We start from the raw sequence: 17,486 nt of genomic DNA, 5'->3' as shown, positions 1-17,486 counted from the left end.
ACTGGCAGGACCTTGGTCTGCAAAAGGTGCAGCTGGAGGAGACATGATCAAGGCTGGGAAGTGATGAGTGGTGCTGGGAAGTGAATAATCCCTGTGTCCTATGACACTGGAGCACAGGAGCATGCAATGACATTACCAGGCACCAGACTTAAAACCAACGAGAGGAAATGCATTTTGCAGACAACACTGTGGAGCTGTGGAGCCAGTGCTACAGGATGCTGGGGTTAGATTTGGAAAAGGCTACCAAGGGCTGTTAAATGTGTGGCTGATGGTGGAGCCTGTGCTGGGAGCAGGGCTTGGGAGGGTGCTGGGGGAGCATTGCTCTCTGCTTGCTCTGGTGTCACTCTGGTTCAGCATCTGCTTCAAGCTGCTATTGACTCTGTGGACAATGGCCTTGTGCTTTGGCAGGCTGGGAAAGCAGCACTCGTGTCTTTCATCTTTCCTGCTTCCACAGTAAAGCTGGAATAAAACCATGAACCTTCTACAACGGAGGCCCCAGCACTGCAGGAGTTTGACCGAGCTGAGCTTCCCCTGCGAGCAGCTTTGGCTGTGGCTGTGTTAGAGCTGTGCTTGGGGCGGGAGGAGCAGCGGGAGGAGACGATGCTCAGCCGGAACGGGGCCCGCACGGAGGGATACGTCCAAGAGCTCTTCCATGAGGAAGCACAGCAGGTATGTCACAGAGACATTGCCTTTCCCACATTTCTACTTCCACGGCCTCCACACTCCCAGCCACCTCTGTGGCAAGGGAATGGGAACAAAGTAAAAAAACTGCCCTTCATTTTGCTATGTACATCTGAGGTGTGTGACATAGAAAGGGAAAGAGGAGACTTGATTTCCAGAGGGCAAGAGGAAGCAGTTTCCCTGAAGTTTCAGATCTTGGTTCCAGCAACTCTGGAAAATCCCTGTGCCCCAAGTCCCAGAGTCCCACATCTCCTTGAGAAGCAAAGGGTCCTGATCAGATATGATGTGATGGGAAGACCATCCTAACCTACTCTGCTGGTCTGAACTGGTCCAGCCTGGTTTGTCATGTCCTCTAAGGGACTTCTCCCATGCACTGAGGATCCTGCTTGCCTTGGTGGAGTGTTTGGTAGGGACAGGAGGAGAAGCACAGTGTGTAGGTGGAGGCTCTGTGAAGGACCCTTGGATGGTGTTTTTGGTTCATGCACTAGGGTAAATTCACTGAAGCTCAGTAGGGTTCTGTTGCTGCTTATCCTAGAAGAATATAACCAGGGTATTGTAGGGAGCCCTCTCTTTCAGGGCCCAGGCATCCCAACAGCCTTAGGGACAGCCTGCAGCAAAGGGCTGCCTTAGCAGCTGTTGGTGGCCATCCCTGTGTTGGTGGCTGTCCATAAAACATGAGAGGTAAACCCCAGGCTTTGCTTTTCCCCAGGTGTCTCAAACCCAGACCAAGCCCTGGTGGAAGATCCAGCTGTTTGTATGGGAGCCAGTGCTCTTTGGAACGTGGGATGGGGTCTTCACCTCCTGCATGATCAACATTTTTGGAGTGGTTCTTTTCCTGAGGACGGGATGGCTTGTGGTGAGTGAGTGCTGAATGTTTGAATAGACATTTTCCTCTGCCCCTCCTTACCTCGTATCTCCATCACCACCCAAGTGTTTTGGATCCTGTGCTCTTCGTTATAGATGTTGCTCATGCCCTCTGGTATTTTGTAGTTTTTCAAAAAGTTCCACTAAAATGTGCAGCTGAAGTGGTCCTTGTGAGTGGTTTCCTATCTTAGCTTTCAGAAAGAGAAAGGAAAACTCAACAACCAACCTTGACAATGAACAGGGACACCCTGGTGCTGTATTGTTGAAGAGAAATTAGCACTTTTCAGGTAAAGGAGTTATAGTCACTCATCCATCTTCCCAACACCACTGAAGTAAGTCTCTTCCAAACATGCCAGTGATGGAGTCTCTGATTTTTCGGATGGTGAATCCTCAGTCAGGTGAAATTGTCATTGCTGTCAAAGGATCTTGCACTGCTGGGTCCTTAACAGTATCTCACTCAGGGTCAGAGCCTGGACTACCATCCTCTCCTGATGCAAAACATTGTATTGTGCCTCAAAATTTCCCTTTAGAAGAAGGAAAGCTTCTCCAGAGAAGGATGGAGTTGAGCTTCAGGCAGAGTTCTTGTCACAGGCGTGGTGGACACCTTCCAAAAGGAGCAGGAGGACACTTGCACCCTGTGCTGAAAATTGCTTTGCTGGAGGTGTTGAGGGGAGCTGCAGTTGTCGTGGTGGAGAAGTTGGGATGATTTTTTAGCTTCTTTTTCCCTCTGATTTTATTTCCTCCACATCTCCTTTGAAAGCAAGTTACTTCTGGAGCAAACACAAATATAAATAAAGCCAGTAAATACAAGAAAAACTGAACCAGCTGGAAGCTAGCATCAAAGGGAAGGGAGGAGCAGTCAGGGTTGGCACAGAGCTCCCCTGGCAGAGGACAGTCATATGTCGAGCTATTCCCAGAGTCAGGCTTTTGCTATAAATTTCCAGAGCTGGAGCTGGGGCTGGTGGAGCTTTGCAGTTCCAGGGGACCTAATCTTGCTGAAATGTTCAACAGGGATTGCTGCTGCACTAACCCCTTCCAGCATGCATGCATAAATAAGCATCAGTGTTTAATGGGGGCTTTTTCTTCCCACTTTCTCTGTTTGCTATTGTTGCTGTGAGTCCAGCATTCCCCCTTGGTCTTACTGTTAACCCTTTCTTCTGTAGGAACCATTAGATTGCCCATTAACTGCTGTCATAGCCTGGTCCCACCTTTCTGGAAAAGCCCAAGGCTAAATGAATGTTTGCATATGTTTATTTATTCTTTTTTTTAACTGAAGCATATCGTATTTATTAACCATTTAATCTGGGATAAGCAACTGAAGGAAAAGAACAATTGTCCTTTCAAAAAGAAGTATAGGGTTGGAGTGGGCTGTGGTGCTGACCCAACCACAGCTGTGTTTATAGCAAGCCTTGGCTCTGTTCCCCACTGACCAGATAACGCCCCTGTCAAAGGCAGCAGGATGCTGAACCAAAATAGGATTTTATGATGATAGCAACATCCTGGATATGTTTCTGTTTTTCACAAAAAAAGAGAAAAATTAAAAAAAAAAACCAACTGAGATTTCTACCAACCCCAGAGCAGGGAAGCAGCCTTTTAGTGCTGGTGATAAAAACCCCATCACAGCTAGTGTGACCTCAGAGATAAGCATTGCTGGAGCAAGGCTGGAAAGAGGGGATGTGGACATGGCCTGGAATATAAGTAAAAGGAAGGGAAACCAGATGTTAACAAAGTCCTGGGCACTGGAGGCGACTTCACATTGCTGTGCACTGGCCTGAGCGATTTGTCAGCAGGGGAAGGTGGGCTGGAGCACAAGGGAAAACTCCTGACCCTGGAAAATAAATTACAGCCATGTGTGAGAGAGTGGGAAGATCCTGAGCTCAGAAGAGTTCCTAAATTCTTTTGGAGGTACTAAGCACCTTCTCTTTCTGAAAATCTGACCGTGAATGGCAAACTGAACCCCAGAAAAGGGGTTGTGCTGGTTCCTGAGGCAGCCAGCTGGGCCCTGCAGCTGTGTTTGTTCAGAGGCTTTTTCTCTTCACCCCACAGTGAGACCGTCCTCCTGGGGCCCTCCCTCTGCCCCAAGCAGGAAGGGTTGTTTTTTTTCTGTGGGGCTGAATCCTGTGCAGAAAAGTCCTCTGGGTCCAGGCAGGGCGAGAGCCACCTGCCACTCTGCGTACGCCCCGCAGATAAGGGCTGAGGCATGCTCCTTTGTGGGAGTGTTATTTATCTTCCACGCTGTGTTGCCTTTGGGGTTTTGTTCTTTGGGATCTCATTGTTTGGAAGGATCAGAGCTTTCAAAGGTAAACGTTCTGAAAAATTAAAATGCAAGCTTGATGCTGTTAATAAATCAGTCGTTGCAAATCCCCAGGGGTTCAATTTTGAAACTACTTTTTGTTATGAAAGTGTTTTGGTTTTTTTTTAAAAGCATGTCATTCTAAACCATGCAGACAGGCAGTGATCCCCTGACTATGGTGGCTGAATCATTGTTTGACCTCATTCCTTTTAAACCAGAAGACAAAATCAGTGATTCATGGAGGAGCCCATTGACAGAGCAGAACCTGCTCATGCAAAGGTCTGCCCAGCCCCAGGCTCAAGGACAAGGTTCTCATCAAAGGGGTGCTAATAAAGGCTTTAAATTTGGCAATCAATTGTGTTAATTAGACAAGTAGGGGTGTCTCTGTGTGTTTCTTTTAATCTGTAATGACTCCAGATTTATAGCTCACTAGTGACTAGAAGTGGGTAGGTTCTTATTCTGTCCCAGCAGATTGGTGGGAATTAATTTTTATTTAATTTTTTTTCATTCCAGGGAAACACTGGCATTGTAATGGGCATGTTTCTGGTGTCCTTTGTCATTCTGGTTGCCCTGGTGACAGTCTTGTCTGGAATTGGGGTGTGTGAGAAGTGCAGCATTGGAAGTGGAGGAGTCTACTCCATGATTTCTACTGTCCTTGGAGGGAGAGTAGGGGGCACCATTGGCCTCCTTTACATTTTTGGCCAGGTAATTAAAAAAAGTTATTCAAAGAAAATTTGGCAACATTGCAATGCAGACATTAATCTTGTGCTGTCCTGCTGCAGAAAGTAATGTTTCAAGTAAGATCTGGGTGATGCTGCTCTGTGCTGGACACCATGGGAGGGCACCACAGGGAGCTCTGAGCCCCACGCTGCTCCCAGGAGCCAGCCTGTGCATGGCACTGAGCTGCCTGGCATGGGTCACCCTGTGGAGGAGCTGAGTGTCTGGACAAGCCATGCAGGACACGTCCTCCCATCCCAAATTACCCCCATTGCCAGGACATGCCCTTGCTGGCGGGAGACTGGAATTAAATGAAGCAGGAGAGGTCAGGGTGGCCAAGCACAGCTCAGTCAGTGGCTGTGGACTGGCAGGTTGGCCTTGGCGTGCTCCACATACCCTCAGGGACTGGGCAAGCCTTGGCTGCTTCTCTGTGGGAGCCAGGAGAAGTGGAGCTGGTGTGGGAGGAGAGCTGGGCAGGGGTAAGGGCCACAGCTAATTGACTTCTTGTGAGCCAAAAGTCACAGTTCTGGATTTTCTGAAAGATCCCAAGGAGCTGTTGTGGTGATGAAGCACAAAAATACACAAGTAGTATACAAAAAGAATGGAAAATAATCACTTAAACCTGCAGTAATTTAACCCTCTCCCCCCATAAAGATGTTATGAACAGTATAAAATGTGGTGAGCAGAGAAGCGTTTTTATGGAGGTTTGTTTTTAACTGACTGGCTTACAGCAATCTCCAAAACCCCTTAACAGCCCCCAAACCAAAAATAATCCCCCTCTTCTCCTTTCACTCCAGATTAAAAGCAAGTGTCCATAAAATATGAACTGAACCCAGTTACAAGCCAAGATATGGAAATGGGCCACACATGAGAATCCTTCCTGTCATATTTTCCACTCTTGCTCTCCGAGACGACCCTGTCTGGGAAAGCAATCAGGTTGCAGCCTGTCCTGAGGGTCGTAAAAGCTGAGCTGCAGCAGCCCTGGCCCTTGGCTTGGCATCCCTTGTGCACAGGGGCTGCAGGCTGGGAGCTGGCAACTCACTTAAAATCTCTTTGCCTGCTCCTGAAAGCTGCTGATGCCTTTCCTTTCTCAGCTGTGCTTTCTGCCCAATGTGCTCTGCACCAGCTGCAGGCTGATCCTCTGCTACAGGATACTCGGGGGGTGGGCTGTATCCTCTGGCATAAGGCAGCTGCTGCCAGAGATGGGGTACTCCCTGTTCCCTGCTCTGACTGGGACAAGTGGGGAATGACTGGCCATGCTGCAGAGAAAGACTCAGGGTGTAGCTCCCCAGGTCTTGGTGTCTGCCTGTGATGGAAGCGAATCCTCCAGGATCTCCAAGTTGAACAAGTCTGAGTCTGAACATCAGAATGCCATCAACCTTGCTGAAAACCACACAAATCCTGCAGCTCCCAGGCATGATCCAGGTTGTCCTGAGCACCTCAGTGGAGCAGTGCTGGCTCTGTCCCAGGTGGGGGATCTGCTCTTGCTGTCCTGAGTAGAGGTTTTCTCCCTTCCAGTCCTGTGGCAGCTGCACATCCCTCATCTGTGGGCAGGAATCATGGCTTGCAGGGTCACACCATCCATACCAAATGCAGCTGCCTGCCCTGCCCTGGTTTTCCAGGCATGCCATGCACTGCAAAGGGTTATTCTGAAATGTCAGCTAGTGGGAATTTCTGGAGGGAAACATCCTGGTGTTTTGGACTGTTGTCCTGCAGTGATGTTTGGGGCCTGAGCCTGCGCTGCAGATGTCCTGTCCTGCAGGCTCTTGGCCACCTGGGGCTGAGTGCATGTCCTGTCCTGCTGCTGAGCAAACAGGCAGCTTTGCTGGGAGCTCAGGGAGGCACAGCTCACACAGTGTGCTCTCCTCCAAAGGGCAGGCTCCATTCCAGCAGCGAGATGGGGAACTGGTGAAACATCAGAGTTTAGTTTGCATCCAAACTACACATGGAGTTAAAAATAACCCCCAGGAGGCAGTGAAGGGGAAACAAACTGCATGTGTAAACTGGGACCCTTTCCTCCAGAGAAACAGAAGAAGGGAGCAAACACAGAGGTTGACTCATCCTTTTCTCTCTCAGAGGAGCCCGTGTGGTTTCTCCTGGAGTGTTAATAGAGGGTGGATGTGGCAGTGGAACATCTGGGCTGCTGGCTCTGCAGTCAGCCTTCCCTGTTTGCCCAGGCAGTAGCTCTGCTGCCCTGGCAGTGTGCTGTCTCACTGCAATAAGGTTCAGTCCCTGCAGGCCAGAGTGACATTAAAGGCTGTACAGTGACAGCAAATGTCTGTCTGTCTGTCTGTCTGTCTGTCCCACAGCCCGGCATGGGCGCTGTGGAAGGGGATCCCTTTTTCTCCAGCAGGGCACTCAGAGCTGTGTCCCTCAGTGTGTTGCAGGTGCCATGTACATCACTGGCTTTGCAGAGTCCATTGCAGGTGTCCTGAGCCTCAGCAACATCTGGGCAGTGCGTGGCATCTCCCTGGCTGTCCTGCTCGGCCTGCTGGGAATCAATCTGGCTGGGGTGAAGTGGATCATCAGGCTCCAGCTCCTGCTGCTCTTCCTGCTGGCTGTCTCAACGCTGGACTTTGTCATTGGGTCCTTTACACATCTTGATCCAGGTAAAACTGGGGGTTCATTGCATTGGGGTCAGCAGGCATTAGCTCCCTGGGGTTTTCTCCTTAGCTGTGTTTGTGGAGTGACACTCACTCGGACAGTGGGAGAGTTCAGAGCTTCCAGATGTGTCCCCTGTCCTTTGGTCCCCTTATTTTAGAAATAATCCATAATTTTGCAAGGAGCATTTCCAGAGCATGACTGAAGATGCCTTATTAATTTAGGTGTTTAACCCCAGAGACTGAGCTCTCAATTTGTGCTCTTGTTATGTTTCACTTGGAGGTTTTCTAACAACATAGAGCATATCTGTGTTTGCAGTGTTCTTTGTGGCCTTCTGTTGCCTAATTTGTCATTGTGCCCATGATGGAGATCTTGTCCAGAGATCTCTGAGGTCACTTAGGCCCTGGATGTGGGTCACTCTGCTGGGTCTGCTGCCCAGGGCTGTGCTGGGGATGTGAGGAGGGAGATGGGAGAGGACAGGTGACTGCTGAGGTTTCAAGGAGCCACGAGTGGGAGTTCTGCTAACTTTTCCCAGACTGAGTTCAGCCTGCAGTGACAGCTCCAGCTCGGGCAAGGGGGAGGTTCAGGGCTCCCACCTGCAGCCCTGCTCACACCAAGTCCTGTTCCCTTTCTTCTGTCTGTGTGTTGGAAACACCTCTCAGGGCACCACAGGCAGTGCAGCAGTAATGAAGTGTAATTAGCTGAGTAAACAGAAGGTGTCACCTTTTTCTTGGCTTCCTCTGTGTCCAGCAGCACCCTGAGGGGGTTCCAAGTGACCTACTGGAGTGAGTTTAAGGAAATATCTTCATTTTTCATTGACAGCTGTGATTCAGCTGCCGGGCTGGGTGGCAGGAGGTGTCGTGGGGGTACTTGTAGCACCGATGGCACAAGTGTCATTCATGCTGCTCTTTCATTTTGTGGTGTGCAAGGACGTGGCATGGGGACAGAAGCAGCTGCTCCTCTGTCAGACAGAGCCTTATGGAAAGGCATTTGCATGTAGGAAATGCCCCAAATGAGAGCCTGTCAAAGTTTCAGCAGTACTTGTAAATGAGAATGAAGCAAGGACAGTTGTGTTGCTGTGGTGTGTTTTGCAGGGAAAGCAAGTGACCTGCTCCAAACAGCTGTGTTTCATAGGAAGCTGCTTTCTAGAGGAAACAGGGCTGGGGGGGAGTGTGTTGTGTTTTTGTTGTGCTTGTAGTAGACCTTTCTAATAGCAGAGAAAAAGTGAATATATGAGGTGAGACCTGATTGTAGGAAAGTGAATATAGGACCAGGAGGCAAGAATTAAAGGAATACAAACATCAGCAGGAAACATGCTCAAGTGGAGGCCAACATAGTTGTCTTTGATTTCCTCCACTGCTGAGCACTGTCATTTTCTTCTGACAGAAAATAGAGAAAGGAAGGGAGATGAGGTGGCAGAGCATTGCAGAGGAATAAAGAGAGGAGGGCTCCCAGGGCACGGAAGGACATCGGGCTGATGGTGCTGATCCAGAGCAGTCCCTAGGATGGGACCTGCGGCTGGCAGGCACAGCTGTAGCTCTCCTGCTTCCACAGGCGCTTCCCTGTGAGGCTGTGCTTTCCCTCCAGCCTGGTGGGGGATCCTCCAAGCCCTGCATTTCCCCAGAAAGCCTCTGAGTGGTGTGTCAGCACCAAGGGTGAGCGCTGGGCTCCGAGGAGCCTCCCCACGCTGTGCTGCCCGCTCTCCATGCATGGATGGATGGGTGCTGTCTCTAGGGATGGCACCCACCACAAAGCATCCCTCCTGCGAGGGTTCTGCAGCTGGGACACGCAGGGGGTGCTGCAGCTCCAGCCCCCAGAGCCAGCGGATGGCAATGGCAGGGTGCAGTGCATCAAAACCCAGCACCAGGGGATGCATCTGAGACCCCTTTGGGGTGGGCATTCCTCTGATCAGCCCTCCACAGCCCTCAGGAGTGTGCAGCTGTTCTCAGATTGGTTCTGTGGCTGCAGCAGGAGCTGAGATGCAAAGGCAGTGTGCAGGGAGAGGTGGCTTTTGAGGCTGGAGCTGTGAGCTGACAGCTTGTCTGGGTCGTGTCCTTGTTTTATGGCAGGTTTATGGGGTTTCAGTTCACAGCCTTGGGTCTCAGTCTCTGACCCTGTAAAATGGGCCTTGTGCAGTCATCCTGCCTTTTCTGCCATGGCAGCCTTTCCCCTCACTTAACATTTCCAAGCGCTGCACACATACCAAAGGATTGCACATCTGCCAAACAGCAGTTACTTGAATTTAAATAATCTCCAGGAATGCCTGTCCATCTTGAAGGTCTTAACTGGCTGCCTTTGTGTGGTTGTGCTGGGTGGAGTCCCCTGCTCTTCTCCCCATTCCCGCAGCTCACACCCAGGCACACACCAAATCGGATATTGTCCAAGCACTCACTCCCTTCCTGTGGTTTGCCTTTATTTTTAGTCTGAGGATGGAGCATGTTTACACAAAAGGGGGCTTCTCAGCAGGGCTTCCTGCTGCTCTTTCTCCTTTTTTTTCCTCTCTCTGTGGCTCATTCCTGCTCCAAGAGCCAGCTGGGCTGCTGCAGGCAGGATCTGGGGCTGGAGGAGCCGAGTGCTCCAGCAGACAGGGAGTGCTCTGGGTCACTTGTCCAGATGCTGCTGACCCCTCTGGGCCTTTTGCTACCCTGTCCCTCTGCCTGGCCCCCAGGGCTTTTGCTCCTTTCCACAGGCTGCCTGCAGGGTGGGGTGGGACTTGCTGATTTTTTGGAGTTAATCCTAAATCCTGCCTTGGCTTCAGCTGGCACTTCCCCTGGGGCTTGGTCACAGTCCCAGGCTGGGATCTCTGCCAAGGGTGGGTGGTGAGGAGAGGGGGTCCCTCTGGAAAACAGCCTCCTGGAGCTGTCTCTGGCCACTCACCTTAAAATTCAGTCCCTTCTCCAGAAACAGAGACCCCATTGCTCCTTCCTTCAGACAGGAGACGACCCTATTCCGTTTCTCCCTAGGCACAGGTTTGTGTTTTTGGCAAACCTAACTCAGGTGAATTGAAATCAGTCAGTGCTCCACTTCTCAACCCATCATCAAAACCCAGTACTTGCTACAAATTTTCATATTTTAGCTTGTGTATGTCTGTATTTTAATGATGGAGGTCCATACCTCAAAATCAACCTGAGTCATTTTGGGAGGAGCAGTGAAAGTAGAGGAGAGGATGCTCCTCTCCCCGACCAGCTCCTCAGAACAGTATGTGAAACTTTTTGGCCTTTTCACATCCTGAACATTAGAGTCACGGAAAAAAAGAAGATAAGCCATCCGTTAATGCCCACTATTTTATTTTCCTAGCATATCTCTGCTAATTTTTGTGTAGGGTGACTCCCAAATACTCCCTTTCAATTAGGCGCCTGCTTTCCTGTTTGGCAGTGGCTCCCAGGTGCCCTGTGAGAGCAGAGAGGCTGTGGGAGCTCGTGGGGGGGCTCACTGGGAGGAGGACTGATGTTAATTTGGTTGTGCTTTGATGGGGAGATGAAAGGAATCACAATGTGAGCAAAAGAGGCCCAACAACAGCCTCTTAAATGCCTGTGGGGGGGAAAAATAAATTATCTTGTTAGTAATTCAGTAATTGAGTCCCCTTGGGCTGGGATTCCCCTGTCCTGCAGTAGATGGTACCATGTGGCTGGGGTGAGCGTGGAGCTTGGCTGTGTGGGGCTAAACCCCTCTCCTCAGGCTGGGAAATCTGGGTGCTTCATTTCTCAGGGATGCAGGAGGTTTGAAAGGCATATTGCTGTCAGGGTGCTTCTGCTTGGGAATATTTTCCACGCAAACCACATCCTTTATGTCACCCGCTTGGGTTTCAGCTTCCCAAAGCTGCTCACACAGCCCAGAAAACTCATTTATCATCTTCATTTATTCCTCTGAGGACAAGTGCTTTGGAGGATTCATCCCCCTCCAATGTTGTATGGCCGAGCTGGGGAGCTGGTGCTGTCCTGTGGGTACCACTGGTGAGGATCTGTGGGAGATGGGTTTTGCCTGGAGCTGCTCCAGCAGAGAGGGAACCTGCAATTGTTGAAGTGATTTATGCATATAGACACTCTGGTGTTGTAAAGATCCCTCAAATGCTGCCTCTGGGGCTTCGATGGACTGAATTAATTAAAAATATTCCCACTGATGGAATATGAAAGTGATCAAAGCATCCTAGTCAGGGGCTTCTGCTTGGCTCTGGGTTGTTTTATTTTATTTTTGGGCACCAGGGGTGTGCCCCAATATCATGAGAGGGTGCAGGAAGGATGTGTGTATCAGAAGATGATCTGCAGCAAATCCCAGAGGCTTTATCCAGACTGCTGACTTCCTGGCCTGAGACACATCTGGAAACTGGCATCAAATCCCAAGTAGGAATCACTGTGCAAGCAGCAGCAGAAAAAAAAAATAAAATCCCACTTTGCTACTGAACAAGGTACACACCGTGGTGAATAAAGGCAGGAGGCTGCTAATACACTCTTTATTTATTAAAAAACACGGGATTGCTTTTCCCAGGTTTTTCCAATTATAGTGCATTGAATGGCCCTGACATCACTCTTGAGTCGGGGCCAGCCTATTCAACAGTCTGGCGAAGACATTTATTAACTGGTTACCTGCCAATTGTCTGGGCTAGGAGCTGCGGGACAGATGTGTTTTGGAAAGTGATAACATTGTTAGAGGCCTTATTTAGATAGTGAGAGGAAAGCTGCACTGCTCTCTCCAGGTTCTCTGAAGTAGGTATTTAAAGCAGTTTATTTAGAAGTAAAAAACAAACCAGTTAGGTTGAGATGTGACTGTGCTGCCCTGTTTGTAGACAGGTTTTCACGGTGTTTCCTTGCTGGAGGACACCCAGCAGTAGGGTTGAGTGAGGAGCTGCAGTCCCGACTGCTGGCAGATGTTCAGGTGTCAGCACAGCTGCTGCACCCCGGGGCTGGGACGGCATCCCTGTGTCCCTGCCCTGCCGAGACAGGCAGCATTCCTGAGCCCCGAGGCATCTCCCAGGAGGTGGGTAATAAAGAGGGGAGGAGGGCTCAGGGTCTGCGGGTCCCGCCCTCCTGCACCTACTGGGCTGCACTGGGGACGGATGCTGTGTGCATCCCATCTGCTCCTAAACATTTCCAGTGATGGATCCTCTGCTGCATCCTTGGGGACCCTGCCCTAGGCACAGCTATCCCAGGCTAACCCCCTCTTCCTGCAGCCTAAACCCACTGTTCTGGGTCTCTTGAGGACTTGGCAGTCTGGTGTCCCTCCTTTTTGCATTAAACCACCTTGCTTGGAAGATTTCTGGTGCTCTTCTTCATCCTCCTCTTCCCTGGGCTGCTCCGGCTGAGTGGCCATGGGAGTGAGCAGCCTCTGCCATCCTCTGTGCTGTGGAGGATGAGGAGGGTCCTGGCCTCCCCTGAAACCCTGAAATGAGCCACTGCATGGTGCTGCCAGGGACTGGCTGGCCCAGGTCCATTCCTGGAGCCAGGAGAGGGTTTGCTGAGGTTGTTACAGGTTTAATCTTGCTCAGTAGGTAATGGATTTCCTGATGTATGCAGGAAGTTTTGTACACATTGATTTAACCTTTAATTTCTTTGCTGTTTCCCTGCAAAGCAATGCTAAGCTCATCTTCCTAGAACTTATAAATAAATCCTGAAATGCCTTGGCTGGCTTTGTTCCCTGCCAGACTTTGTTTTCATGTGAGCTTTTGCCATCCATTCCTCCCATGAAACCCCTGTGCAGGCTCCTTCAGCAGCAGCTTGTTTAATGCTAGAACTAATGAAGCTGACTGGTTTGAGGAAGATCTGTATCATCCCACAATCTCTGCCTCTCTCCCCATTGCTGTATTTAGATGGGACAGCTTTATTTAATTGCATTGATTTTTTTCTCTCTTTTTTTTTTTTTTTGGTGCCACCATATAATAGATTTCAAACGATGGAGATATTTTCCTCCTCTTTTTTCCATTCCCCCAGTGTTTCATTCCAGTCACAGTTCAGCTGTGCCCTGAATCAACTTTCCTTATTTAGAGACTTAATTTATTAAGATAATTTCTCGATATTAGATTCTTCCTTCAGCCACTTCACTTCTAGTTTGCGTTCTTCTCCTAAGCTAAAGAGAAAACTTTGTGTGGAAAACAGGTCCTTATCTACTGTTCGTCCTCTTTCCTGGCTTGTGCTAAAAACTTTTGGCCTTTTTTGCTTGTAAGTAAGAGATTTTATCCTGGTTGTACCTACACTAACCTGGATGATGGCTCAGTGGTTCTTTCTGGTTTTCTTTTTTACTTGAAGGGGAAAATCCATCCATTGAAAAATTGATTGTTGTAGGGAAAATGTATTCTATTACACAGAATTCAATTAATAGTTTCAAACAAACAAACAAAAAAATTCTTTTAGGTGACAACATCTTGCTCAGCCTTTCCAAAATCAAACACTGATTGGTTTGATTTGCATTCTGAAGCCAGATTTAAGGCTGTGACTGTGTGTGTGTTGTGTATAGGGATAATGAAAACCTTCCAGAAACAAAAACAAACGATCATTTTAGACACAAAATCAAAAAGTCATCAAAAGGAATAGTTTTCTTTTGATGTACTACTGTCATATGGGTAATATATCCATAATTTATTGTGAGAGGCTGGGAGCATGGGATGCTGTAGTCATGAGGATGGCAGTAGACTCGTGACAGGATCTGGTGCATTAAGTTGCTTCATTTTTCCTTTGAAAGATGGGGATTTGATCAGCATGGATTGGATTGGGCTTTGTCCCAGGGAGCACACGGGGTAGCTCTGAGATGGAGGGGAGGTCACTCCGGGAGCCCAAAGGATGTGTGTCGTCACCACTGAGCTGCCACTCATTTTCCTCCAATTGTTGTGCCTTGACTCAGCCTAAATTCTTCTCTCCCAAGCCTAACACTTTTCACTGGAGAAGTTCTCCAGAGCCTCCCACAGCTGGGCACTCTGGGCATGACTTCCAAGAAATACCATTCTGTAATTGATAATGACACCCCATTGATGAAAACTATTTTCCTAGAAGTAAAGTGGAGCAAGGGACACTGTACTTCTTGTCCTCTTCGCAATGAATAAAATAATTTTCGCCAGCTGGTTTGAATACCACTGAACAAGCCAAGCTGAAAATACCACATCAAAAAAATCAAATAGTAATGGAGGGATTTATATATTACAGCAAGTCTAGTGCTTAGCATTAAATATTGCAAAACATAAGAAGAATTTAAAAAGTTGAAACACCTGTGTTAAAACCTCTTACTTTTTTTTCTCCTGACCAGAATTTCAGAGTTTCTAACTGCAGAAAATGTTCATTTTTTGTCTTTTTTTTTTTTTTTAATTATTAAACCCCACCCACCTGTAGAGACAGGGTAAATGCCAAACAGCTCTACAAGTTACTTCCACAGGCACATTCCTTATTTTTCCTTTATTGAAGCAGGGCTTTTGTGATGCCGAGCTGCCCGTGCAGCTCCGAGTGTGCTCCTGTGTACGTTCGTGGCTTTCCACTTTCCCGAGGAGCTGAGGCAGAGATAAAGCAGGAGCATGGGGAGTTGGCAGAAATCAGCATTTCCTCCCACCCCCTCCAGTCCTGCAGGAGATGTGGTGTGGCTGGGGGGAGCTTGGGGGGAGCAGATCTGAGAGAGGTGACGGCATCCTGCAAATGAAAGTTGCTCCATTAGCTAAAGACAAACATCAGAGACACATTTAAGCAGCTCCCTTTGTTTATTCTGCCTTTTATGCTATTTTTAGCTGTTGGCCAGCACCAAGCAGTGCAGGTCCACTGGCTTTAGGGAGGGGAGGGGCTCGTGATCTGATGACTGGGATGCTCCATGAGGGGATGGGGGTGCAGGTGCCCAAGAGGATAAATATCTAAAGGGATGATGACCCCAAGTAGGTTTTTTCAGGTTTCATCAAACAGATCGGCCCTGGTGCTTCTGCTCCAGTCTGTCCTGCCCTCCTGAGGGTATCCACTGCAGAGATCCCGTGTCCCCCATGCCTCTTCTAGCACAGCATCCATTGCACTGGCTGATGCCAAACCTCTTTCCAAGAAGCCTCCTGCAGCAGGCTGGTCTGCAGGACGCTGCCGAAACCCTGAGCGGCTTCAGAAGAGGTCGCGCAGAGTTCTTTCCCTCGACAGCGCTGTCAGCCTCCACGCTCCCTCATTTGTCTGCTCAACTGAGCAGTGTTTATGCATGGCTGTGATTCATCCTGCAGCAAGATCCTGGGCTGGCAGCTGCCTGTCCCTGTGCTGCCCATCCTGTGCTGCTCCTGCTCCCTCTCAGTGACATCCAAACCCCAGCGTTTGTCTCTGCCGCTCTCGGTGGGGATGCACAGGTGCGGTGGAGGGTGGTTTTTGGGAGAGGGTTAATGGTGGGATCCCCCGGAGCCCAGAGCAGCAGGAAGCTGTATTGTGTGTTGACTTTAAACAGGAGGTTTGGGAGATCAGCTCTGGAGCAGAAAACAGGGACTGGGGAGGAACAAACACTCGCTGCTTCAGAAGGGCGGCGATTTCCTTTCGGGTAAACACGTCATTAATCTCAGGGAGCACATTCTTTTCCATCAAAAGATAAGGGATTCGAGTTGCCTTTCTCAGGGCTTGGCCTTTTTAGATTGTTTTAACTGTGGCTTTCGCTCCTTCAATTACAGACTGTATATACTCTCTCTTTTTTTTGCTGGCTTTATTGTGGGTGCAGAGAAAGTATTGGGCAAGGAAACTCCTTCCCTGCTTCTTTTAAATTTGCTGTAATCCTTCCTCCCCACCAACCTCTTGCCAAACTTTTTTCCCACTAAAACCTGCCTATTTTTTGCTGCTTGCAGCTCTGACGAATTTGAGACGTAAGTGTGGTGTCTGTCCTGGTTCATGAAACAATCTTCCTGGTGCTGATGACAAAATAGGAGCTTATTTGTTCACAAGTGGAAAAATAGCTTCTCTCCCCACCCTGGGCTGCCTCTTGCTGCTCAGCTTTGGTTTGGCCCTTTTGAGGGCCCTTTTGACTTGCTGTGGTAATTTTCAGCTGCTCCTGACAAATGAGGTCACAGCAGTGGCAGAGGTGCTGCTTTCACTTCTGCTCCCTGTGGCTTGGGGTCTGTGGTCACTCTGAGCTCTTCTCATTGTTAATGTATTTAACTGACATTTAGGGATGAAATTACAGAGGGAATTGAATCCCTTTGCATTCTTACCTCCTCTTCCCAATACTTTCTGCTAAGGGCTGCCCACAGCAACATGGGTTGGGGTGGGGTAGGGCAGGAGCTGAGAAGCTCCCGCATGCTGCATCTCTCAGTGCCCTGGCAGCTCAGGCAGATGCTCTGCAGCCTTTCTGCACTGTCAGTGCAGCCACATACTGATGTGCTAATTGCGTAATATCTTCATTTTTATCACTGCATAATCATTGACCTGCGTGTGTTCAACACAAAAATTCCTCTCTATTTTTTTCCCTTTCCTAGTTTAAGAGTCTTAAAGCAGAAATACTGAGGCTGTGGGAGCTGCCTGCAGGCAGGATGTGGCCCTGAGGACTGAGATGAAGTGAAGTCATGACATCATTTGTGGCATATGGAGAGGGAATGATCCTGTGTTTGCTCTTCTCCATCTGGGCTGGGCTGCACTTGCCCCATCTCCAGCTATGGAGCTGTGCTGCTGCCCACAAGTCCAGCGTGGAGCTGATGTGCTCCTGGCTTGTAGGAAATGTGCACTGCTCCATGCTGACTCACACGGCACAGCATTGCGCTGGAGCTGCAGAAAAGGGCAACCTGGCTTTGGTGCACGTGGTCCAGCAGTAGCTGACAGAGGACAGGGGCATCAGTCTGATCCATTTGCCCCATCTCCTCAAGCTCTGCTCCCCTGCAGCTCTTCTCCTTTCCATCTGCTTCTTCCCAGTCTTCCAACCAAAACCTGTCTGTACAAAAGTGAAGCAGGAGATGTCCTGGAAGGTGTTAAAACATTTTTGTGCTCCTGTACAAGTTCAGCAAAGGTCGTGTTTATTCTCTGTTCTTGTCAGCATGGTTCTGCTGCTCAACACCCTCTGCTTCCATGACTCATCAGTTCCCTCACCATTCTCTTGGAGAACTGGGACTTTCTGGTGAAAATCTGTTCATGCATCCCTCAGGTTGAGTGTCAGCCCACAGCAAGGTGAGCAGTGGACTGGAACATGAGAAAACCACCACACTGTCCTGTCTCCACCTCCAGCATTACTGCCCTCTGCCTGTTTTCCTTCCCAACCTTTCCACATTTTTCTCATTCCTGCCTGCACCTGACCTGTACCAGGCTGGAAGCAGTAGTGCCTGGGATCAGCAGTGGTAGTGTTGGACTTGCCTGGAAAAAAAATATTGTGAGGATCTTGGGAGCTGGAGCTGGGTAGTTGTGAAGGCAAGGCTGCAGAAACA

At 49.2% G+C, this 17,486-nt stretch overlaps 1 protein-coding gene across 1 annotated transcript in view; it reads left to right on the top strand.

The window, feature by feature from the left end:
* The first annotated feature begins 461 nt into the window (after positions 1 to 461).
* The window catches only part of SLC12A8 (solute carrier family 12 member 8), a 44,905-nt gene continuing 27,880 nt past the window's right edge, over positions 462 to 17,486 (top strand). Inside the window, exons 1-4 of the mRNA XM_033065371.1 lie at positions 462 to 669; positions 1,391 to 1,537; positions 4,352 to 4,543; positions 6,933 to 7,164. Of these exons, the coding sequence (XP_032921262.1) occupies positions 601 to 669; positions 1,391 to 1,537; positions 4,352 to 4,543; positions 6,933 to 7,164 (640 nt within the window). The 5' untranslated portion in view covers positions 462 to 600. The remainder of the gene's footprint in view (positions 670 to 1,390; positions 1,538 to 4,351; positions 4,544 to 6,932; positions 7,165 to 17,486) is intronic.

This window comes from Catharus ustulatus, chromosome 7 (assembly GCF_009819885.2).
Source record: "Catharus ustulatus isolate bCatUst1 chromosome 7, bCatUst1.pri.v2, whole genome shotgun sequence".
NCBI classification, from domain to species: domain Eukaryota; kingdom Metazoa; phylum Chordata; class Aves; order Passeriformes; family Turdidae; genus Catharus; species Catharus ustulatus.
Note: the sequence above shows the minus strand (reverse complement) of the source record. Positions and strands in the feature narration are given on the sequence as shown.